Below are 16487 nucleotides of genomic sequence, written 5' to 3'. Positions count from 1 at the left end.
TTCCTCCGTGTTATGCGAGTAGGGAAGCTTGGTGAGATACCTCGCTCTGTTCTCGGAGAACCGGGGTTACGCAAGTAACCTAACGTTCTCTTTCAAACAATCGCTCCAAAGGCATGCAACTCCAAAGCAGAGCAGTTATAAGCTGAATCACTGACTTAGGGAACGAAAGCCGGGTTAGGCAGCAACGTAACCTTGCTGTCACCTGGACTAAAATCCAGACATGCCCGATGAACCGACAAAGCATGTAACTCACACACTCGCTTAGCTGAGACTAAACCAAGTAGTAAGACCGTTTTCAAAGATAGGAGCTTAATATCAACACTCTCCAGAGGTTCAAATGGGGCCCGAGTTAAAGCATTCAGAACCATGGACAAGTCCCATGACGGGACCAGATGCTTAGATACTGGTCTTAAACGCTTCACTCCCTTCATAAAACGGCATATAAGCTGTCCAACTGAAACTCCCTCGAAGCCTACATGACACGCCGAATTAGCAACCAGGTAAACGTTAATAGTAGAAAAAGCTCTCCCATTGTTCATTAAGCTTTGTAAAAAGCAAAGTACATCGCTCACCGCGCACTGAAAGGGAATAACTCCTTTACGAGTACACACGCCATTTAAGGCCATACAGTGAGCGCGTTGATGGAGCTCTAGCGCTCTGGATAGTGTTTATAACCTGCGGAAAACCCGAGTGCGTATAAATTTAACCCTTCACGGGCCAGACCCAAAGATCGACTCGTTCCGAGCTGAAGTGCGCCACGCCCCAGACAATCAGTTTGCATGCTAGATTGTGCAATTGTAATGAACGCGTTCACCCTTGGCGATTGATATATGCCACCACCGTCGTGCTGTCTGTCCTGACCAGAACATGAAACCCTTCCAAGAACGGGAGAAAATGTTTCAGGGCCAGAAAGACTGCCATCAACTCCAACATATTTATGTGAAGTTTGCGAAGCTGGGGCGTCCAGCGACCGTTTACCGATCTGCCCTGAAAAACAGTACCCCAGCCCGACAGAGATGTGTCCGTTGTCACTACTTTTCTCAGAGACACGCCCCCCAAGGGAACCCCTGTCTGGAATAAACAGGGATCTCTCCACTGATGAAGAGCTATCACGCACTCTGCGTGTATTCTCACTCTGCGTGCTAGGTGCCGACGAGGACACAGACGTCTCGCTGCTACCCATCGCTGGAGGTCTCTCATTTTCAGCAAACCTAGCGAGACCACGGACAACGACGAAGCCATCATGCCCAAAAGGTGGAGACAGGTCCTGAACGATACCAAATTTCCCTTGCGAAACTGGGCCAGGCACTGATAAAACGCCATTATCCTCCTTTCCGAGAGCATAGCTCGGTATGCCACAGAGTCTATTAGTAAGCCCAGATACTCTATCTCCTGAGATGGAATCAGCTGGCATTTGGTATAGTTAATTCTGAACCCCAGACTTGTTAGATGAGACGTGAGCATCTCTGTGTCCCATTCCGCGCGCTCCCGCGAGTGAGCACATATCAGATAATCGTCCAGATTAGCAGATATTCTGAGCCCCTTGTGTCTTAGCGGTGATAACGCTGTCTCTATGCACCTGCTGAACACATGAGGAGCGAGGCTGACCCCAAATGAAAGAGTAACAAATTCGTACACTTCGCGCTGAAAGGAAAACCTGAGATAGTTCCTTTGCGCAGGATAGATGCTTATATGAAAGTAAGCATCCTTGAGATCGACCACGGTGAGCCAATCGTCCCGACGGATTGTGCGCATGAGAGCTGCAACTGTGAGCATCTTGAATTTGTACTTCCTTAAGTGCTTGTTTATTGCACGCAGGTCCATTATTGGGCGCAAACCCCCGTCTTTCTTTGGAATTAGAAATAATGGGAGTAATAGCCTTTCTGAGTTTCCCCCACTGGAACTCGTCTTATAGCTCTTTTCTCTAAGAGGGAGGATATTTATGCTTCTAACACTCGAGCTGAATCCCCATTTGTTACAGATGCTATGACCCCATTGAAAGGAGGGGGTTTTACAGCAAACTGAAGCCTGTAACCCTTGGCTACAGTCGCGAGGACCCACAGATGCGTGGAACACTCTCTCCAAGCCTCCTGATAAAGAGCCAGAGGGTTCAGCTGAACCGATTCCATAGATGGAGTGCTGGCGCTATCTAGTGGACAGAGAGAAAAACGGCCAGGATCTGTGTGACTCAGAGACTGATTTATCTCTTGGTTCATTGTTATTATTTTGTTTTTGTCTCCCTGTGCCCTCGGCATTGAGCCTGGATGCGACAGAGAATTTTTTATTCGCTTTAAACCCAGGGGCTGAAGTGCTTAGTGACAATACACTTGAGAACTTGTGCTTGTACCCATCAGACCACATTCTTTTGGTGGCTGAGTATTCTGCACTTGAACTTGATGGAACATTGTGTGTTGAGGGAAAGCTCAAGCATCTTCCGCTTCTTCGCGGGTGGGGAAACAGATATGGTGGGCTCGGGAGAGGACATCACAGAGAACCCTAGGTGCTGCCCATCCCTCCCATGCAGAGATTGCGTCCTAGGTATCCCTCCTCTTTTTGTTGGAAGGGTTAGCGAACTTGGACTTTGCAGCCGCCGCCGTGAATGACTGCTTTCCCCATGGTTTAGCGTTTGAAGCAGCGGGGGGGGCGAGCCACCTGCTCCGTGCTCTGGGGTTTTGCAGTCCTGGACACATTCAAAAACCTCCTGTTCTGCGTCGGAGGAAGAGGACACGGGGGAACAGGAAGACGCGGTGCTCTTTTACGTGGCAGACAGATGTCAAACGCCTCGCCTTCCTTCTTCTGGAGGTCGCACCTCTGTCTCATCACCACAACGGCTGGGCCTAACAATCCACTCGAATCCACAGGAGCGTCGAGAAAAACTAATTTCTCCCTGTCCCCGACACTCGATAGATTTAGCCACAGCGACCTCTCGCCCGCAACGGGAAGAGCCATGTTACGGCCGCAGCTTTGCACGGCGCCACGTGAGGTGTGCAGTTTAAGATCCATTATGTTGCAGATCTCCTCCCAGACCACCGGGTTTGGATTGCCGGCATCCAGCTGAGTGCCCAGCTCCTCCAACAACTCGGCTTGATAGGCCATCGACAACGAAGTGACGTTAAGTGCCCGAACCGCCAATGCTGAGGATTTATAAATTTTTTGGTACATGGAAGCGGTGAAGCATTCCATTTTCCCAGGGAGAGAGGGACTGGCAGATGAGAGAGTGGTTCGCCTGTTTGGATGCAGGTGGTAGCATATATTTCTTAATAACTAAATTCCACAGCTTCACTACTAGTAGAGAAACGCTGCCAAGTAGAATTAATTCACACACGCCATCGCTCTCACTAATGCATTCATATTAATGTAATCTTTACTGTGCTACTTTATCTGTATCTGATTTAGAATAAGCAGAAATCTGTGAGAAATATAACAACCCAAAGACAAAAGATCTGATAAAAAAGCTGTTATAGGAGCAACAGCCATGTGGGCAGCGCTATGTCATATGCCATAGCTGTGCACAAGGTGTTTGTCACAGCTCCAGACTTATTTGTTCATTAATGACGTCATCAGCGACTAGTCGACTTCGACTCGACTTTCATCACATAAAAGTCGACTTCAAAAAATCAGAAGTCGTTCAACCCCTAGTGGTGAGCCACTGACTGCTCGACGGTGGGAGGGTTAGAGAGCCCAAGCCCTTCCATTTCACTCACATCGAGCGACGAGTATCCCTTGACGGGCACACGATGAGAAAAGGGTTTGTCCCACGATCGCTTCATCTCTGCTATACACGCCGGCAAAATGGGAAACAGTTGTTTCGCCGGTGGAAGGTGAGAAGGAAGCCTTTTCCCATCATAGATGTCACATTTAACTCCCAGATCCCCAGGAGTTACGGGCCAAGCGATGCCAAGCTTAGCTGCCGCACGCTTACAAACTTCCACTAGGTCACAATCTACCACCGTCGACGCTTTGCGTGCTCACGGGCCTGGACGCTTGTGCTGCAGACAGGATAACGTCATCCCCCTCATCATCCGGCTCATCTCGGAGGAGGCGAGCTAACATCTCCTCATCCTCCTCCTCGTCTCCCTCCACCTCATCGCCTTCCGCAAGCAGCTGCTGGTCGAAAAGCGGCATAAACTCAGGGGACTCTGAATCCATAATATCCCCCCACGAAGAAAGATCCCGTGGGGGAGAGGGTTGGACCACCTTTGTCGAAGGAGGGACAGAAGATAGAACCGGATCGTCTTTAGAAGATGCAGCCACCCGAAGCCTTCTTTTCAAGATCCTGGCCGGCATTTCACAACAGTGCGCGCAACTCTCTGCATCCGCCAGCGCGGCCTGAGCGTGCTTAACACCCATGCACGCGATACACATCAGATGCGAATCCCTGCCCGAGATCATAAATCCACAAGCTGCCGGACACGAGCGCGAAGGGGCATCCTTCCCTTTCTCCGCTGCGACCTTGGACCCCGACATGGTGAGTAGAATGCACTGTAATCTTAGCTCGCCTTAACGCGTTAGCTAGAAAAAATTCAATAACGAGCAGAGAATCCACAACAGATTTTAACTGCACTGCGTTCGGCAACGTCTACCTTGACGGTACGTTTGTGAACTGAAGCAGCGCAGAACAGGTGCTGAAGGAAAGTCTTCACGGGGAAGAGAACAAGAATGCCGTTTTCGGGGTTCACAGCCATATATATAGGGAGGGGGTGGGCTCCTTGTCATGAGCTGTGATTGGTCCGTCCTTCGGACAGAAGTGGTGTAATTGGTACTTCCATAGTCTATCACGCCTGGGGGCATTTCACATAGTGAGATACCGAGCGATTATTTGAAAGAGAACAGCGTTTTTTTTTGTACATAAAGACTTTATACATTTATTTTATAAGAACAGGGAAAGGATTGGAAATCTGTAAACCAGCATACTGTGTTCTTATTAAGCAAGCGATAAGACGAGCCAAAGAAAAACCCCGGTAGCATTTCACATTAACAACGTTGATTTTAAAATTAAATTACAGTCAATAGCCACTCTCAAACCTCAAAAATCAAATCTGGATCTGCACAGAAACAAATTCCACTGTTTTAAATCTGCTTTTTAATCATCTTCATGATGACGAATGCTTTTTTAAACCATCATTTCGAGACAACGCTACACTGCAACATCACATGAGAGTACCTGCAATAGAGATAGTTGTCAAATTACTATTGTGTGTGTGTGTCTGTGTGTGTGTGTGTGTCTACTAGGGTTGTGACGGTGAGGAGATTCTCCCACCGGTCAAACGACGTGTGACAACACCAGTAATACTGGTATTACCGGGGGGTGGGGTTCGTTGGGTTTTCCCTCTTTTCCTCATTTTCCTTCGCTTTTAAATTGCTTGTAAATGCATTTTACTTTCACTTTTGAATTAGCAGCAATTTGGGATCAATTGCTTAAATGGACAACAACAAAACGGCACAACAATAAACTCACTTACATCAAACATAGAACTTCTGTTAACAAACTGAATACCGACTATCGCAGCAAGCCTAGTATTCATGGTGGTATTATGTAGGGCCCTATGAATTTTTTTAAATTTTTTTTCAAATTCAGTTTACATTTTTCTGGACTCCGTTTTAATGGTTACATTTAAAAATATGAATAAAAAACATGGTTAATCAATTGAAATCATGAAACTTACACAATTTAACAGCAATTCATAAAAATAGTATAAAAAATAAATTTTTAAGTCCCTATTAAATACTTTTTTTTCTCAAATTTAATTTTATTTTAACCAAATTCTGTGTTTTCCATTAATTTTATGGATTCCATTTTAACGGGTTCATTAAATTTTCATAATCAAAAGCATCTCTAATTAACTGATTTTATTTTTAAAAAATTATTATTATTTTATATATTTCTTCTTTTTTTTTTTAGAAATACTGTATTGTGTATTTACATTTTTCTGGTAAATAAACTCTGGTAAATAATTTTTCTGGTAAATATTCCTTAAAAAATAAAGTTTTAATAATAATTGTATTATTAGTAGTAATAGTACTTTCATTACATTAAGTAATATATTTCTGTCAGTTTCTTCAAGTCAAACCGAACTTTTATTTTGAAGGGTTGCTGTGAAGACCTTTACGTTTCTGTTTGTATATGATATGATATGATGATAGTTTTTCCCAAATAAAACGGTAAAAGGCTCATGAAATGACTCAGAGCAGTTCACGAGTTCGCTCTGCAGATAATAAAGCGGGATAAATGGTGTGTGTATATGGCGTGCTGTCCGGGGAGAGGGCTCTGAGCTCGGTATTTTGCCCGGACCCATTGGGCCCTAATTATGATGCTTCAGATTCTAGAGAGCATTTAATTGGACAGAAATTCTGATGAGAAGCTCAAGTGCAGAATCTTGCCATTTCGAATCAATTAGATCTCAACAGATCTCAATTTAGCATAAAGTTCCACAGGCGTCCTAGCAGAATACCCACCGGTGTAGCTCAACATATGAACGTGTTTCACAACGTTTGACAACCAGAAAATATCCAAGGACTTTTTGTCTTAATTTTGACATCACCATTACTTGAACTTTATTTGACTCAAGCATCTAAATACTTCTTGTGGCCCTTGTATGTATTTCTCACCCTGAGAAACCTCAACAGCTCTACTTGGACTGGTTTCTGATATGGCTAAGGTCTGCCCTCGGTGTAGATATAAGGGATTTTTTGCCCATTTTAGCGTTCACTCCAAGAACTTTTTCCTGTTGATGTGTCTTTCAAAAAACCTTACAAGCATCAATAATAGTGATTGCACGAGTAGCAGTATGCAATCAGCTTGAGGCAAAGATGTGAAATGTGTTTCTTACCTATTTCCACATCTTCATCTCCATCTGCCTTAAAGATGTAAACTTTAATGACCTCAGAGCTGAACTCATCCTCTTTGGAGCCGTCGTCGTCCTGGACCACATCTGCACTGATCTTTAAAGGCGTGCCTCCAATGTCTAGCTTTTCCCCGACCTCATCCACTGCAAAGAAGCCACACATCAAACACTGCTGCGGATCCGATCAATCCATCCATCAATCCGAGTAACTGCAAACTCACGGGAAATCATGAGGTAGTCCTCCGAAGTACTCTTCACATCCTCCTCCTCATCATCCGCTTTAATGCTGACGTCGGATGGCATGGTGTCGTGCGTCTCCGTGTCCATCACCATGACCTCTGCGGACACCAGCTCGTGGTCCAGCGGGCTCTGATCGTGAGGCGACATGAGCTCAGCCACAAACACCTGATCGGGCACAGTCTCTTCGATCAGGTCAGCCGTGCCTCCCAGAGCCTCTGGGATGGCCACCTCGGCCCCCAGGATGGACTCGGCCATGATCACGCCCTCTGTGGTTATGACGTCCTCGTGACAGATGTCAGGCCCTTCCACCACCTCAGCCTCCAGGCCAGTCTCCAACATGATGCCCTCGTCTGTCACCACATCGGACACCATCACGGCCTCCGGCACCGACACCACAATGTGCTCGCCGTCAATGTGGGCCATGCCTCCCATCCCTGCAACTGCACAAAGGGCTGCATCAAAATAAGTATGTCTGCATGTACATGTAAATTTTTTCCATTAGAGCTTTAGTTCACCTTAAAAAGGAAAGTTATGTCATCATTTACTCACACTTGTGTCGTTCCAAACCCGTAAGACCTTAAATTAAGATATTTTTAATGAAAGCCGAGAGATTTCTGAAAGTAAAGGTAACCAAATCTTTAAAGCTGCAGTATGTAATATTGACAGCTAGTGGTTGAAATCCCTCTAAAACGGCACAACTGTACAGTAAAAAAATAAATAAATAAAGTGAGCGATGTTACATTTGTTTAAAAGAAAAAAAACAACATTATGTTACAATATCACATTTTACTGTCTGATTATGTAATCTAGTTGGAGAGAAAAAGTATTGTTGGTCGCATACTCCGAGTCCCGAGCAGTTACTGACACACAGGGTGACATGATATTGCCGTGCCATGCAAATGAGCGGTAAAAACCTGATCGAGCATTCCGTTTATTTATTTATTTTTCTGGTGCAGGCGCCACGTGCCGCCCTGAGCGGTTGCACATGCCTAAATCCGCCACTGCTCCCACCCCTCCTCCTCAGACTCGACGCTTCCTCGGGTTGCCAGATTGAAAACACACAACATGAACGAGCTTTACCTTGCAAGTTTATGAGTTGATTTATCCAAATTTTAATATGCCTTTGTTCATAGGGATTTTTAGAGGCTTTTTAGGACGGGTAGAATCTGTGATCTCTAAACCAGTTTGTTTGCTGACTTCCATGGCTGCAGTACACTGTGTCTTCCACTGGCAACCCAGTGCGTTGAATCACTATTGGGTGAACTGTCAGTGGGCAGAGTCACACAGACCAAAACAAAAACAGACATTCCGACACGGAATACACATTTCAAAGCAGAATAAATGGCTGTAGCGTTGTGCGCTTAGCATGTTTCCTAAATATCTGCAAACATATTATGGTATTTTTATGCCTTAGTGCAGTCAACAAATTACATACAGCACCTTTAATGACCCCAAAAAATCATACAGGTGTCATAAAATGAGTCCATATGAACTGAGCCGTTTTATCCAAGACTTGTGAAGAAACACGATAGCTTTATAGGATGAACAGATTTGGTTACCTGGGGCGGGTACCATGAAGCCGGATTAGCTGCTAGCCAGGTAAGTTTCAGTTTAGTTTGCACCAATCCTGGGTTTTAGATACCATGAAAGTGGCTTGGCTTTTTAAGTCATGTTCTGGGTAAGAGATCTCAAACTGAAATTGAACCAATCAGATGTGAGCAAAGTGACACATCTCTGACACAAGTCACTCCCCCAGTTTCTCGTCCTCCAAATTAAAGGTCACTATAAAGTAAAAAAAAATAAAATAAAAATGGTCCCACTTTATATTAAGTGGCCTTAACTATTGTAGCGGCCAAAAAACTAACTAAAGCCGCAGGAGCTGAGTGAGGGAATAACTTGTGACACGTCAATCGTCCTTTACATTTGCGTCTTGAGATTTATTTGTCCACCGACAACTTGTTCATTGAGGCATGCATTTCTTGAAGGATCGGCAGATTATCAATGCAAAAGTTTGAATATACGGTCAACAAAAAAATGCGTGCTCCCGCACTCACCCCCTTCTTTCCCTGACAACCCCCACTCACAACAGGTGTTTTAACTCTCAAATAATTAATGACACTCCCACATTTTCCCACAGTCACATGACATCACACATGAATATTTACATGGCTCCTATATTCCAGCCCCTAATTATTGTAATCTTGACAATAATTACATTCATTGAATTCACATAGGAGACATTCAAAGACCCAAGATCTTAAAATACATTAATTCATTTTTCATACATCAATCAATGTCTGTGTATTTTTAAAAACAACGTTATTTGATAGAGTCCATGTAAAGTCCTTAATACTTGAATGTTAATGAGTGATTTTTAACTCAGTCATATCAATGTGTGAAGTCAATGTCCATAACAGTTCGATGTCAATGTCTATATTGATCAATCAAAATAAAACCTTTTTAAAGGAAAATGTCAAATATCTGCCTCCTGCAGAAGGCAGATTTTCGTCACTGGTCTATTTAAATAATTGGTCTTAGTTTTAAGTCGCACCTGACGTACAAAGCCTTTTTTGTCTGGAAAGGTTTGGATCACTTTCCCAGTTATCCATGAATTACGGGGTGCTGAATCATCGACCAAAAGCACAATATCTCCTGGAATGAAGTTGCGGACTGCCGCTGACCACTTCTGTCGCTCTTGCAATTGAGGTAAATACTCCTTTGTCCATCGTTTCCAGAACAGATCCGATATATATTGCACTTGTTTCCATCGTCGACGAGCATATATATCTTCTTTTTGAAAGATCCCAGGTGGTAATGATGGTGCGGTCTTTTAAAGCAACAAATGATTAGGTGTAAGTGCTTCCAAATCATTGGGGTCAGTAGATCCCTTAGTGATGGGACGTCCATTAATGATTGCTTCAACTTCACATAGTCTTGCTTCCAGTCGTCGAAGCGTGCGGGCCTCCTTCCAGATCGACTCATTCATCCTCGAACAAAAACATTATTTTTTTGTTGACTATATTGTAGCGGCCAAAAAACTAACTAAAGCCGCAGGAGCTGAGTGAGGGAATAACTTGTGACACGTCAATCATCCTTTACATTTGCGTCTTGAGATTTATTTGTCCACCGACAACTTGTTCATTGAGGCATGCATTTCTTGAAGGATCGGCAGATTATCAATGCAAAAGTTTGAATATACGGTCAACAAAAAAATGCGTGCTCCCGCACTCACCCCCTTCTTTCCCTGACAACCCCCACTCACAACAGGTGTTTTAACTCTCAAATAATTAATGACACTCCCACATTTTCCCACAGTCACATGACATCACACATGAATATTGACATGGCTCCTATAACTACTATGTACTTACATTTAAATTAATAATTTGGTAAAATGCACTTATTGTGTGCATACATGTTTTTACATTATACTTTTATTTTTAAAATACCTGCATGCAATTACATCTGTAATTAATTTCTGTAATTACATTTATAATTACACTGTTGACCCATCCCTTACACCTTAACCCACCCTTAAACCTACCCATACCACCAAACCTGTCCCTAACCGTATCCGTTTCCCACCTCAATAGCAGCAAGAGTTTTGCAATACAATATGAACACAGTAAGTACATTGTACTTATTTTATGTAAGTAACTATTAGTTATGGCCACTTAATATAAAGTGGGACCAAAAAAAATTAATAAATACAAATTTCCAATAAAACTGTCTGGCTTTAATGATAATCACTTAGAATTATTTTATATGATTCATATTGTTATTAATCCATTACACACATGCAATTTTAGTTTAAAGGAATATTAATGTATGCAGGTCATATGTAATATACATAAGCTGTAGAATCAATAGATAACACTTTATAAATGACTACGTGACCTTACGTCTGTATCACTATATATTATCAACTCTATAAAGTTTCACTTGTGACTGCACTGATACAGCAAGATCATTTCTTTTTTTTTGTGCTCTTTTATGAACAAGTGCTTACTTCAGTGCAAATGCGTCTAAATTCCTCATATTCTTCAATGTCTTAACCTTCAGAAAAAAAGTCTTGAATCTCGCTGGCTCTCTCACGAGAAGTGAATCACACTTGCTCTGTGTTGCAAGGCGTGTGATTGGCTGTTAACCGCTGATGTCACACATGCAGCACACGCTCCACAAACTCAGGATCAAAGCCAGAGTTGACAGAGAAAGCTGATGATCAGCATCATGGTACCAACAAAGCCGGATTGGAGTGGTTTGGTTTCGTCAAACCTGAAACTAGTCTTGTAAATCTGAATTTGAACTACTATCACAGTACAGGCCCCTGGATTTGAATGGAGACAGAAACATCTCGGGCTGAGATGCAAACTCATCAGCGGTGATAAACACTATTATTATAACTCTACATTAAAATCACTTTAATGAAGATCATTTCTCATTTTCAAAACATGTCACGCTTAAGTGGAAGATTTCTGTGACCTGGTGGAAAACAAACACTTTGACCTGAAATTACCACTATAACCAGTAGATGGCAGCAGAGGATCACTCATTCTCTCATTTGCCATTTCCACTCGCTACTTTAGTTCTTTTCACATGTTTTGATTTTGGATCTATTATAAAATGACTATTGTAACACATTTTAGTCAATCATAGCAAATCTTCATCGATCATAGCAATTTCAGAAGTGACTCACAGAGCAATTTAGCGGATATAAAATGTGTTTGTTATTAAGATCATTGTCAACCAGCACACACACACACACACACACACACACACACACACACACACAGTCGCCTCTGAGTGTGTACAGAATTGAGTTGGCACTACTGGTACCGTAATCCCCCTCCCATTTTTAAAACTCATCAGCTCTACACAAATCACATAAATCTTGTATTCAAAACGGTGAATTTAGCCGAAAGGTGACAAGTTTGCATTCCTGTCAGGTTTCATTAAAAATACATTGTGTTATGAAAGACTTACGAGTTTGGAACGACATTTTTGGCTGAGCTAATCCTTAAAGTGACGACCAATATGTGTGCCTATGTCCACACAATGAGAGCAAAATCAGATGTACATAAAATTGCTGAAATCAAATGAACTATTTATTCACATACATCAAAATACAAACTGCATTGTCCATTGGCAGCCATTTGAAGTTGAAAAACTTTCATTTAAAAAAAAAAAAAACATATAAAATCATATTTAATGTGATAACCTAAAACTGAGCAAATATCGACTAATTTATTGACTCACTATTTCAGTGACGTTCCTTACCAAAATCTGGCATTATCATTGTATGGGGCATTTTTAAATCCTTGTGAAGCTCCAGGATCCCTCCACCTTGATCCATTATCTGTGACTGTTCCACAACACTGTAAAAAAAGACAAAGAATTAAAATAAATGAAGGACTGCTGTGTGAGGAACGTGGTGAAACTATTTGATATAAATAAAATCCATCATACTGATTTAATATGAACACTCATTAAACAATCCGTTAATAATCAATCATATTTCTCTTCCATTCAAATTACAGGCATGTGGCTACGCAGCAAACGCTTGTATTGCTATTTAACAAACCTTTACATTTGACAGTAGTTCCCTTCATGTAAAAGCGTCGCAAACATTGAGCAAATCTGTGAATCTGGCATCTGGGAGGAAAGTGTCTGAAAGAAACGGAGACCAGGAAAGAAACGTTATGTTTATGTAGAGACTACCTTAGTGAGATTTTAACTACAAATTCTCGTTTGTTTCCAAATATAAAAAATAAAATCCTAAAACATAGATCAATGCATACAAGCAAGCAGCAAAAGTGAACTGTAGTTTATGAATGTATACATATAAGTGTGATACAGATGGTCATTTATAACGTTCATGTCACAATTAAATCTTACCATTACAATAATGCACTTTTAATAAACGTTATGTATAAATGCAGTAAAATAACAGCTACATTAATAAGAGTAAGGCGGTTGGTCATAATGATATATGGTTAATACTTGAGCAATAACTTGAGAAATATAACAACGTGACGTCATATACCTCTTTTTGAAAATAAGTTTAGAGTCCCTGAAAAGGCGAACTGTAACGTAATATTTTTCAACAAAAAAAAATGTGTAGTCTGAGAAAGTGGTGAAATCGCTGTCAGCGTGATTGTGATTATGTAAACTGGTCAAAGCACGCCAGTGGCGAACTTATGAACCCTACTACGACAAAGGCTCAACTCATGAATATTAATTACGTTACGTGCCCTTACGAACCACGCAACGTTAGCACGACCTTAATATTAATGAAGACAGCCTTCGCCATAGTGGGCTTCGTAACTGAGCTTATAACCGGTCCGTGCGTGACAGAGTTCATCGAAACAAATTTACTATCGTTGAATCGACTCAATACAATTTAAAACATATACAAAATACAATATTACGTTGAAAAATACACTTTAATATAGCCGAAGAAATCAGCTCATACGCAGTTAAAGACTGCACCATCTTGCCCTCCGCCATTACACTACATGCTAAACGGCTAATAGCATTAGCTAACGAATATATCAGCACGTAAATGAGTACAACACAACCTGGAATACAACAAAAGGGCGAAGCCCAGACGCATGGTCTGCATTTACTTCGGACATGACTGATTTTGATCGCCTCATGATCGCTGTAGAGACCACAACCTGGAATACAACAAAAGGGCGAAGCCCAGACGCATGGTCTGCATTTACTTCGGACATGACTGATTTTTTGCGCCAAAGGCGCCTCATGATCGCTGTAGAGACTCGTTTGACGCGTGTTCCCGCTAGCAGCAGCGCACACTGGGCGCTTCCTCGCGCTTGAGCGCAACACAAGGCTCCGCCAGGCCCACGCAGGCCGACTGGGCCGACGGCGAGCATTTCACAGACACGCCGCACAAAACCAAAACGCTTTACCTACTCCGCGACAGCCTTCGGAGCGTTGAAGAGTTTCGGATCCCCTCGAATCTGTCGTAATTTATTATTGTTAATTTTCCAACGGTAGCGCTACTGCGGCCTGTACATTGAGGATCCCCGAACGCTCTTTTCCAGGCCTGAGCCAATCACGGCCCTCGATTCGCTGCCTCAGCCAATCAGACTACTCGTTCCAAAGACTCAGCCAATCAGAATGTCCGTTGACAACCGCGGAGGGAGGGGCAGAGCGAACGCGCGGCACGCTTTACGTCACCTCATACGATAACATGTTGTTATGAATGAAAGTTGCACGTTCAAACAAAACACATACTGTATACTGCAAATGTATTTTGGCTAGTTTTGATACATAATAAAGCAGTTTCTAATGTGTTACTGTAACTTGCCAAGCAAAGGAGGAACCCTGCAATGAATAAAACGACTGGTTTCTTGCTGAAATTGATTTATTGATTTTCTGAGGCACTCCATTGTCATTGCATACTCAGAGATTTCAACTTTTACCGGCTTCGTGAATATTTCAACCTAGACTACACAGGCATCAAAATGCATATTCAAACTTCCAGATGGAGTGAACGTGTAGTAGCTTCACCTTCAAGCACTCTGAATTAAGGAGGAACAGTGTTGCAGTAGTAATGCACCTTGGCACATTGATGTGATCTCAATTCAAATATAAAAATTAAAAGTATTTTCTTCTCCTCCGAGGTAATTTTTCATGAAAACTATTTTCAATATTGCTGTGTTTTGTCTTGACGATACAAAACAGACAAACGTCTTGCTTTGCAGAATACGATTCCTTCATCAGATTAAAAAAAACTCACATTTTTTCACAAATAAAAATCATATATCCTTCATTTCTAAAAATAGATAAACATGCAAAATCAACAGCGGGTTACACCACAGCATTTATGAATTAAATTCCACACGTTTCACAAAAACTACATTACAGGACATCAAACCTTTTTCATTATTCAAGCTCTCATATTTTTTCCATACGTCCCCATTCTCAAGAAAATAAAAGTATATTGATATTTGAAAATCAAGCAAAGGTAACAATTTGTTGTCGTCTCTGAATGCAAACTGTGTCTGATCCACTGTGGATTCGATCAAACCCTTGTTTTAGGGACTCTGTGCTGATTTTTCTCTGCCATGTCTTTAGCGGCTGGAAAACCGCCGCAGCTCTCAGGGCTTCAGTAACAACCATCTTTCCAGGATTCATCAGCGATGGGAGCGCACGGTTTGGTCATTCCCAGAGATCTGCTATGGAGAAAACGCAACCTCAATTCCAAAGAGCTTTCACAATGGCTACGACAGCAGTGTATTTGGCTGATCTTGACTCACCTCCTGGGTGTCTGTGGAAGTCTGCCTCTGGAGGAAGGTGAAGAGGGTGTCATGCCTCTTCCTGGAGTCTGACGGGCGACAGCAGCGGAGTATGATGCCCCATTGTTGGGACCGGGCGACTGCACCCTCCTCATCCCTCCCTGGGCACTCGCTGGCCCTTTGGCGTGCTGTCGCACTGCAGACATAGAGCTGACGGGACTCAGGGCTTTCATGGGAGCCCGCAGATAGAGAGGGGACTGGCTGTCACCCCTCATCCTCACAGATGATACACCTACAAGAGCAGCCAATCACAAACACTCCTGTGAACCCCCATCAATATTGAAAATATACAGGAGGATGCATTTACCCAACAGTCTAAATTTTACAAAAAGTATAAGAAAGGCTTTCACACTGACAGAAATCCTAGAAACTTGCCGGAAACACCAAGTACCAGTAGTGACAAAGAATCACAAGCCATTATTCTGCTCAGACCTAGGGCCTCATTTATAAAAAGAACGACGACCAAAATGTTTCCAAAATGATTTATAAAATGTCCTTATGCATAAAAAAATATTCCTGAATGCATCCCAGTTTTGCAGTTGCTTTTTTTTGCAATTTATCTTAAATTCGAGCGCATGCATCTACAGAACGCCCACAAAATCCCTTACGGTTCAGAAGAACAGCACTGGACGCTAGGCATGGTCAACATGTGTGACCCTGCCTGTGAAAACCCAGCTAAAGTCATGTTTTTAGTGTGTGATTTACGGTTTTCTAAATAAAATCATAAAGATGTAGAACATTCTGTGAAAATATAACCTTTATATCTTTAATATTGACTGATAGGGATGGGTACCGAAACCCGGTATTTAATCGGTCCCGGGGCTAAATTATGAAAGACCGGAGTATCGATAAGCTCTGGCGTTAACGGTTCTGCTATCGGTACTGGAGAAATTAATAAAACACACATACATTTATAATTGCTATATATTCATTATCTTGCAAATTCTATCTCACCAGAGTCGCCAGCTGCTTTTCAAACATTGGTCTATGATGCATTTTTGCTATTCCCAATTCAGAAGCGAGATCGCGCCCACGCGGAGGAGCTTCAGCACGCGCAACATGAAAGCCCTGTTTAATTATG

At 42.4% G+C, this 16487-nt stretch overlaps 2 protein-coding genes across 6 annotated transcripts in view; both read right to left on the bottom strand.

Annotated features, from left to right (window-relative positions):
• LOC107684921 (zinc finger protein 711) overlaps positions 1–14146 on the bottom strand; it is a 22993-nt gene extending 8847 nt beyond the window's left edge. The window contains exons 1-5 of one of the 4 annotated variants that reach the window (XM_016481302.1): positions 14015–14146; positions 12667–12752; positions 12363–12460; positions 7067–7525; positions 6831–6989 (exon numbers count right to left, since the gene is read on the bottom strand). In XM_016481302.1, the coding sequence (XP_016336788.1) occupies positions 6831–6989; positions 7067–7525; positions 12363–12438 (694 nt within the window). In that variant the 5' untranslated portion in view covers positions 12439–12460; positions 12667–12752; positions 14015–14146. Of the gene's footprint in view, positions 1–6830; positions 6990–7066; positions 7526–12341; positions 12461–12666; positions 12753–13128; positions 13342–14014 lie in introns of those variants that run through there. The other 3 variants (XM_016481303.1, XM_016481304.1, XM_016481305.1) reach the window with 3 other exon arrangements.
• Positions 14147–14454: 308 nt separating this feature from the next.
• The window catches only part of LOC107684923 (SLAIN motif-containing protein-like), a 20988-nt gene continuing 18955 nt past the window's right edge, over positions 14455–16487 (bottom strand). Inside the window, exons 9-10 of one of the 2 annotated variants that reach the window (XM_016481306.1) lie at positions 15368–15638; positions 14455–15286 (exon numbers count right to left, since the gene is read on the bottom strand). In XM_016481306.1, coding sequence (XP_016336792.1) covers positions 15217–15286; positions 15368–15638 — 341 coding nt within the window. In that variant the 3' untranslated portion in view covers positions 14455–15216. The remainder of the gene's footprint in view (positions 15287–15367; positions 15639–16487) is intronic. The other variant, XM_016481307.1, reaches the window with a different exon arrangement.

The sequence above is a fragment of the Sinocyclocheilus anshuiensis genome, unplaced genomic scaffold (genome assembly GCF_001515605.1).
Source record: "Sinocyclocheilus anshuiensis isolate Anshui unplaced genomic scaffold, SAMN03320099.WGS_v1.1 scaffold585, whole genome shotgun sequence".
Classification (NCBI taxonomy): Eukaryota; Metazoa; Chordata; class Actinopteri; order Cypriniformes; family Cyprinidae; genus Sinocyclocheilus; species Sinocyclocheilus anshuiensis.
Note: the sequence above shows the minus strand (reverse complement) of the source record. Positions and strands in the feature narration are given on the sequence as shown.